Raw genomic sequence first — 8,818 nt, forward strand, 5'->3', positions numbered from 1 at the left:
ATGTTTGTACATTGAAAGACTATGCTGAAAGTCAGTTTGATCAGCTGTAAAACTGGCCAACGTTTTCTTCAGTGGAGACCTAGTTAAATCAAAGTATTTCTTTTAGGAATGAAAGATCAGCTGAGTCTGTTCTGCTGTATTACAGAGCATGGGCTGGAGCTGCATTTGGAAAGTTGGCAAAAGTCTGTTAGCCAGAAAAAAAAATCTAGTGATAAAAAGAAATGAAATTTTGAATGCTGGGCTTATAGACAGTAGTATACATAATCATAGGAAATATATTCCCCATGGAACTATTTAAAGGTTTTAAGTGACAGTGATTTAATTCAGGGTGTGTGTGTAAAGGTAAGTACATGGATATGAATATGAGTTTGTAAGTCAATAAGCATTGTGCCCTTGACCCGAGAATGAAAGTTAAGGGTGAACAGGGGATTACTTAATTCCACTTGACTCAAACCAGCTTTCAGTATTTTGAGAAAGGAATGTTGCAGTTCCAGAGTTCAGAATTTGTAACATACAATAATTAGGAAAATGCTTAATACTAACCCACCCTCTTTATTAAGTAATTTCTTCAAGTATTTTTTAATAGTGCAAAATATTGTTTTGCATTAGTACAATAACTATGGGAATTCACAGTCAAAAAAAATCTTAAAAGATTTCCAAAGTCAAACAAAAAAATTTTAATACTGTATTTTTAGCAAGAACATTTTTAACAAAGAATGTGTACTTTAACTTAATATGGTACAACAGAGAAACCATACTTAAAAGTTTCCATTATCTAACACTCTACTGCATATTCATTTTTTTCATCTTAAAAGACCAAAAGCCAAGCTGAACTGAGCATAAAAAAAAGCATCAATTATAACCCTCGTATGACGTCAGCTATTGGGGTTTAGCTCACACTTTTGTATCGGTCGTCTAATGAAAGGACAATTTTTACATCGTTCTTTTAAAAAATGTACACACATTTCTTTTTAAAACGTAATATATATCGAGTATCTGCTTCAGTAAACAAAGCTTAATTTATAAACACAATCGAAACAGCTCCATGTTGAACAGTTTCAGTGATAAACTGGACTGGTATGATGTACAGCCAGTGAGGACCTTTGTGGCTTAAAATCATTGTGCCATTGCTATACAGTAATAGCTACCTCCTTAGAAAAAAAAAAAAAAAGTTTTTTTGGGGGGGAGGGGGGGGTATAATTCCTGTATGTGCTTAAAAATACTAAAACTCCTTTCTATCTCCGGGGACCTAAAAATGATCTGTTGCAACAGGCTTGGTTTGGTATGGTAAGCTTGTAAAAAGTCTCAATATTTCTTAATGACAATACGGCAGTTTTCGATGCAGCAACAGTGAATTGCTTGGAATTGTCCTTCAAGTTTCATGCTACAAATCCTGTTCTTCACCCAGTGCTGAAGGCATCAAAGGTTGGAAGGGACATTTTTCTGGAACTATATAGTCTTCAAAGAATGATCATTATACATTTTTCAGCAATAGGTGTTTCCTTCAGTACATAATAGTAGGTTTGATGTATGTTCTGTTTTCTAGAGAAAAAAAAGAAGGAGAAGAAAAAAAGGTCAATTAGTTACATATTTTATAATTAATTGAAACTTAGCTGGGCTTCCTTATTTCTTTGTGAACTTTTTTTTTTTCCCCTCAAGACAAATGATCAGCCCTGCAAGTGATATAATGATCCCTCGTGTGAGTACGCGTTAGGCTGGAAACAGGCACCTGCTGCCAAAGCCCCGCAAACCCCTTGAGAGGCGAATGGTATCCCGAGGAACGAGCCAGGTTCAGTGCACTGAGCACCTCCTAACCCGGTGGCGCAGGCGTGGGTGCTTGGCTGGGCTAAAAGACCAGAGAGAGACCATAAATACTTTTATTTGACTTTTCTTCTTTTTAATTAAACACATTTTCCTTCTTTTTTTTTTTTTTTTCTTTTTTTCAGAAGGCAGCCTGTGCTGGATTGCATGCCTCTGTAAGACAGACCAAGTAACAAGGCATCAGCTTCACAACATACCATAGGTACGTGCACAAATCCTTCTAGGGAACAGTGTGTTATAACAAAACTGCATTGCAATAAAAAATGTAAGAGAAGTAAATAGTATCTGTTCTCAGAAAGCTGTTCTTTCATTCAGAAACCGCCACATTACTTCTAAAATTATTTTTCTTCATTTAGGCAAGTAAGTAGAAAGCCATTTATTTCCTTCATAAAAATATTCCTAGATATAGTACCTATCAAGTGTGATTTTTCACATTAAGCCCAGAGAAAAAATAAATATTAAAAACTGCCCACAGAAACTAAAGCTAACAAGAATCCATATTCTTGTTCATTATACGATGAATCATGAATTCACCCAGCTCAACCCGCAAGTACTGATCTTGAAGATGATAGCAAAATGATAATACTGAGAAGCATTTTGTATAATGTTGACATCCATCCCATTACTGTTTTACATATGCCAATACCGAGCGCTCGTAAGGAAAGAACAAGTATTGACCTGCTAACTGACACTGATCCTTGGAGTAATCTCCAAGTTTGCCACATTTCAATTTCAAAATGCATTTCAGCTATAATATGAGTGATTTATCATTTAGCAGTAGCTGTCAAAGTAACCTCCCGGATAAAACAAAAACATCTGGAACTATAAACAGAGGAGAGCAGTAGCTGAATTTTAATCCAAATCCGACATGTTCACTTCATTAGGAACAGGAAACAGCTAATTAGTAATTGAATGTTTTGTGGTTTTAAGGAGGCTCAGCCTCTCCAAACAGGGATGACTTAATACGTATTTTGGATGTAAACAAGAATAAAATCGGAAGAACCAGGGACAGAACATCTCCGGAGGAACGTGTGGGAGCATGGGAACCTCCAAAGCAGGGAATAAAATCAGTTTCAGGCTTTTGGCTGATTAAAATTATTGTCTTAAACTCAGCAGGACAAATGGTAGATCTTGGGGAAGGGGCAAGCAGAAATGCAAATATTGAACTCCGTGGGGTTTGTTTTGTTTTTTCTCCTGATTATTAGGAAGGCGCACATGACTTCTTCCCACCGCAGGTGATCCAGCCTGTGTTAAAGTTGTGCTTCTAAAAAGGGCAGCCATGCCAGAAGCTGCAGGTCAGCATGACTGCCCTCAAAAAATCATATGAATAGTCTTCATAGGCAGGGTTGAAATTCTGCCATAGCGTGTCTTGTGAGCCAGTACCGCAGCGGCTCGGTGTTCTGCACAGGAGCAGCCAAAGCATCACACGTCTTGCACCGCTCCCGCCCATCTCTCTCCTCGAGGGCCTGGGCTCTGGCGCCAGACGTACAAACGGATCTTGTGCCCAGCCACCGCACGGGGTGGGATCTGCCGACACGCCTGGTGGATTCCTCCATCCAGCTCCCAGGGGGGCAGCAGAAATCAGGGACATAACTCACTATTAAATGGCCCCTGGGCGTCAGCTGCATCTTCTGATGCATTTGGATGTTTGATATTTGCACAGACAGACAGCGAGACCGAGCCCACGTACGGGTGTGCGTCTCCGGTGCTGCACTGGTGACAAGGACTCCACAAAGAGGACGGGAGGAATCCAGCCATGCATTCAGGGGAGGAGCTGATTTATCAAGAATGGCATCAGTAAGGATCAGTAATATATATATTTAATTCTTGATATTTTTATTGTATTTTAAAAATTGTTTTTTCCAACTAAGGTAAGAGGTGGTCATTGAGGGTACTGCGGGCTGATGGACTGACTATTTAAACTTTGAAACAGGTTTCAATTTTTCCTGCCTATTCCCTTTATTTCTCAAGGGAAGTTCAATGGAAGTATCTGGAATACCTGTAAGAGACAAAGCAAATGCCAAAGCTCAAGGACAGTGCAGCCACCCAGGAGATATTATTGATCAGTAAACACAAAGGGCACAGTTAAATATTTCCTTTTTTTATAAAGCTCTCAATTATTCTTCAGAAATTAAAATACTTTTTTGTTGCTGTATAATAAACTCAACTCCATGGCATTAACAACATCATACAGCAACCACCTATGAGGAATTAAAGTGTGAGGAGCATCTGTGTTACCACTTACACATCAAACACAATGTGATGTTGTCAAATTTATCTTTCTGAAGAATATTCACCATCTCCTCAGTCTTGCTGACTGCAAGCTGCACACCATTTTACAGCATTTTACTGTATTATACAGCAAAGATTTGAATAAATCTGTGTGCAATAAATGTATTCTTTTATTAGGTTTATCCCTTAATCAAATATTCATTTATGTGGGCTTCATTCCATTAAAAAATGAAATTATACAAAGGTGAGCAAAAGCGTGGATTTACAGTAGTTTAAAGCCTAATCTCATTCTCTAGGGGTAATATTGACAATATAAAAACTGTATAAATGATATTCCCTAACACTAAAATATGCTTATGAGCCCCCTGTGCATGTTATACTGCTTTACAACCTACAGTGAAATGCATGACTGGCTTAATAAGCAAGACATTTAGAAAGGATTTTTTTTCCCCTTCACAACGTATAAGACAAGTAAAGATCTCTCAGTTTCTCAGTGAGCCAGAGCCCATGTTAATAACTGGAATTTTCCCTCAGGATGGTGTTGGCTTCCCCGAGTTGTTGGTCCAGGGTATACATTCATCTCTTACACTCTTTTAGCAACAATATAATTGTTCATCTTTGTCTTTCAAGGTTCTAATGTGTGTATAAAGGACAAATCCAAAAGCAGTAATTATCATCTGCATATTTGTTGTTGTGGTTTTTTTTTTTTTCTTTTTTCAGCCCATTCAGCATCTCTGATGTTTCTGAATCCTTTGTGAGGTTTGGTTAGTAATAGATTTAGTTTAAGGCAGTAATTCAGCTGTATTTCCATAAAAGTACTTTAAAACAAAACTTCCATGTGTGCTCTCACAACTTGCATAAAGAAGCGTGCCCCAGTAACGCTGGTGTGCAAACCCAGTGCAGGAAGGGGAGCACCGGGGTGCAGCCGGCTGGCTGCGATCAACCCACCAGCCACAGCTCAGGATCGTTCAGGGGACTCTGAGGCTTTGCACAGCTCCGACTTGAGGGGTTGGATCGGAGCCTTGGGTGATACCATAAGCACACCGGACAGGAGCTGATCTCTCCGCCCTTCCTAAGCGATGGAAACAGAGTCAGCGTTTCAGTCAGCTCAGAGCCAAGCTGAGCTTTGGCTGCAGCAACACATGGAAAATACAGTAATAAATCTAACTAACAAAGCTGGGGCTAATTAGTTTGAATTACTCTCTCATTTTGCAGAGGGAAAAAAAAAAAAAAAAACAAACAGAAAATGGTGTGCATTATCTTCTAATGTGGATGAAATCTCTCAAATAACCTGCTTCCCCTAAAGCTCCTGGCAAACAGTGGTGCTGGCTGACCTGGAAGGGGGCTGCATCCCGCCCCTGCTGCTGGGGTAAGCACCACAGCAACGACAAAAACACAGAACAGGATTGCTTGGTGACAAGACCCGGCCTGCAGCCAGTTCTCATGGTTCAGGCTAGTCATACAGCTGAGTAACAACAGTGAGTAGAAACAACTTCTTTGCCTGTTTGTTGTCCAGCAAAACTGTTCCCTTCCAGCAGCACCCAACCTCTCCCCGGCCGGGTCCCGGCTCCCGCAGCAGCAGGATGCAGCACCCAACGCCCACGGGTGGAGGTGAGCACTGGGGTTATCTGCCCCCCCTACTTTTTGCTTAGGAGCACTGAGTTGACTCTGTCAAATATTTCCACATCCACGTTAATAGATTTCTGTACAAAAACTAGTACAGAAAATAGGATTTCTAATGAGTAACAATAGTCAAGGACAAGAATACATTCAGTGAATACAAACTGTGCAGCCGCTGGGCTGCCATTGTCAGTTTGAGCAGACAGGGAGGTAACACAGTGCTTCCTGCTTAGGAAATATTCAAGCCTACTGACACTGAGTTATTGAATAAACGTTTCAGCCCTCTGCAAGGATAGAAAGGTATGGACCTTCACACTCAACGGTCTCCTGGGGAAACTGCTCCCCACCTTTGTTTCCCGTAAATCACAAAATCTCAGCTTGCTCCCTTACGTGTGTGTATGTATGTGCTTACAGAGACCCAGAAAAACACTGCGTACCAAAAGTACAAATAGCACTGAGACTAAGCTCAGCGGCTGTGAGCTGTAAAGCCCTGCATTTGTATCCCCCCTGGGCAAGCCACGCAGCCAGCCAGCGCGGTAACCTCGTGGCTGGTTCCCAATGAGGACCCTGCTGGTGGTCAGCAGCTGACGGGACGGCTCTCAGCAGCGCGTGGCCGCATGTGCATGGAGATGACAGCCCGGTCATTACACACAAACTTTGAAAGTTTTTCTAGAAACACTGCAACATGATACAGCACAAAGGAACTTCGAGGTTTAGTAATTCAGAGCATCCACAGCAGGACACGCTTGGGCAGGAGGAAGAAGAGACTCAACGATGAAGACAGCAAAGAACTCGCTCACAAGGAAAATATCAGGTCTCTCTTTAGTTTAGTCCCAAGAGTTTCCAGTCACAGGGTTCTGGTCTTTTCTTACATAAAACTGCAAGTGCTTGAACTTTTTTTCAGTTAAAGCAAGACCAAGGCAATAGCATTATAATTTCCGAGGTGTTGAATTTGTCTCTTACAATTGTAGGGAACTCTGAAATTCCACAGTGTGTTTGGTTTCAGTGGATTGTGGCATTTGGAGGTACCATTTGATACAGAAACAAAAGTGGGGTATATATAAACCTCTTAAAAATACTATCCCTCTCTTTTCTGTCCCCCTTGAGCCCTTTTTACCGTAGGCTGGATGTGAAAACTGACTGGTTATATCAGAATATTGAAAAAAATATAGCCCACTTTTCTAAATAATAAAAACCAAAATATGTTCAAAATTTCAGCAGTCGTCCATCTGTGGCAAACATAAAAAGTTATTCACAGTTACTCAGAGTTTTTGTGCTAAATCTGTGCCAGGTAATTTCCCAAACAGCAGCAGCTGCCCCGGTCACCCTCCTGTTGCAGGTACAGTGAACCACGGTTCCTCTGAACCACGTTTCCACCTCAGGAAGATCTGTCTGCCTGTGCTGCTGCTTCCTTCTTGAAATTCAGAGTCTTGTCTTTTTTTTTGTAAATTGTTATCATCAAGTATTATGGTAACATCTATTTTTTAAAATTTTAAGATAATATTGCTTGGCTGATTGTTCCAACATCCCCTAACCATGAAATATCGTAATACAAAAGTTAACTAAGGTATAAACATGCAAAAGGAGAAGTCTCCCTGCGATCATAAAATGATGTTATTTTCTGTTCAGCAGTTCATGTTACTGCTGTTCATGCTAATTAATTAAAGGAGCTGTTGCTGTAATGTGCAAACAGGGAATCTGAGAAACTGAGAGGGCTTTTAGGTCTCGGAGTGAAGTTCAGTCAATCTGGGCGCGGGCAATCAAATGTAATGAAATCACTTGTCAGTGCTAAGCTTGCAAAAACTGTGAAGTTTGACTAGGGAGTAAAAGGATTATAATTAGATTTCCAATAGGATAATAACTAAATGGCAGAAAGCAGTAAAGAGAAAATATTACTTTGTTAGCTAATGGTGCTGCTGTTGGGTTTTAGTTTTTATCAGCATACTTGTAGTTGTGCTAATTTAATTTGCTTTTATCAGCAAAAATGCACTACTCGAATGTCATTTGCAAAAATCATTGATCTGAAGGTGTACTTAATGACACCCAGTATGTTTACTTTATGTGAAGCGGAGATTGGTTGATAAAACGGTTGCTGCACTATCGCGCTGGCCCACGGGTGAGTTATGGAGCAAGAGCAGAAGGGTGGCTGCGTGCGTGCATCAGCCTCTCCCGCACCGCTCAGCCACGCAGGGGGCTCCGTGACCACTGCAACCAGTACTTTTCTATTTTGTCAGCTAAAAAGCTTCTCTCAGATCAAGCTCTGCTGGACCAGGTATATGGAAGATGGAGGTATTAGACTGTAAAGTGCAAAAAAGTTTTTAAGTCTGCACAAAATTTCCATTCAATTAATATACAAAGCATAGAGAAAATGAGTCAACTAAATGGAACAGATTTATAATGCAGATCAGAATCCCAATATATGAACAGCTTGTGTTAATAAAATCATTTTAAGAAGTGAGCATAAAATATGATATGACTTAATCACTGTGAAAGGTGGCTGTGCAGTATTTTTGTAATTTTCCTTTAAACCATCTTAAGGAGATAGTGGCAGTGAAACTAATTGACTTGCAAAGGAAAGGCACTGCGTGAATGATAGATTTCTGTCCAGCAGAGCTATTGACAACAGAAAAAGAAAGGTCTGCATTGATGCTAAACCTTTTTTTTATGTGCAATAGAGAGAGATTTTGGAAGCCTGGAAAGAGTTTTGTATTGGGGACGTGTGTTTTGACCTTTCCTCCTCCCAGGGCCCAAAAAACAAAGGCAGCAAATGAAGGGGGCACTGAGGGAGTGTGCTCAGATTCATATGGACAGCAGGGCAACAGCAGCTGTCAAGTAAAAAACTGTAATCAAAGGAAGAGAGGAGAAGATATTACAGTATCTGCATAAATAAAACTGAAGGAGATGGTGCTACAGGACAGAAACACTTTGAAATCTAAACAAGTTCTACAGAGAGCTTTTCAGAAACCCTTCTATCAGCTGAAAGTGCCTGGTGAAAAAACTGGCTGGACTCATCACACCTTCACACGCCAGCAGGATTACCCGACCAAAAAGGAAAACCTGTTGAAACTAAAGAATCATGTAGTTGGGATCAGATTTAAAAACAAACAAACAAACAAACAAACAACAAAACAAACAAAAAAAACCA

The 8,818-nt window shown here is 40.3% G+C and overlaps 1 protein-coding gene across 1 annotated transcript in view; it reads right to left on the bottom strand.

Annotated features, from left to right (window-relative positions):
- Window positions 1-662: 662 nt before the first annotated feature.
- DACH2 (dachshund family transcription factor 2) overlaps window positions 663-8,818 on the bottom strand; it is a 138,351-nt gene continuing 130,195 nt past the window's right edge. Inside the window, exon 12 of the mRNA XM_010077088.1 lies at window positions 663-1,542. Coding sequence (XP_010075390.1) covers window positions 1,505-1,542 — 38 coding nt within the window. The 3' untranslated portion in view covers window positions 663-1,504. The remainder of the gene's footprint in view (window positions 1,543-8,818) is intronic.

Source organism: Pterocles gutturalis, unplaced genomic scaffold, assembly GCF_000699245.1.
Source record: "Pterocles gutturalis isolate BGI_N339 unplaced genomic scaffold, ASM69924v1 scaffold19678, whole genome shotgun sequence".
NCBI lineage: Eukaryota > Metazoa > Chordata > Aves > Pterocliformes > Pteroclidae > Pterocles > Pterocles gutturalis.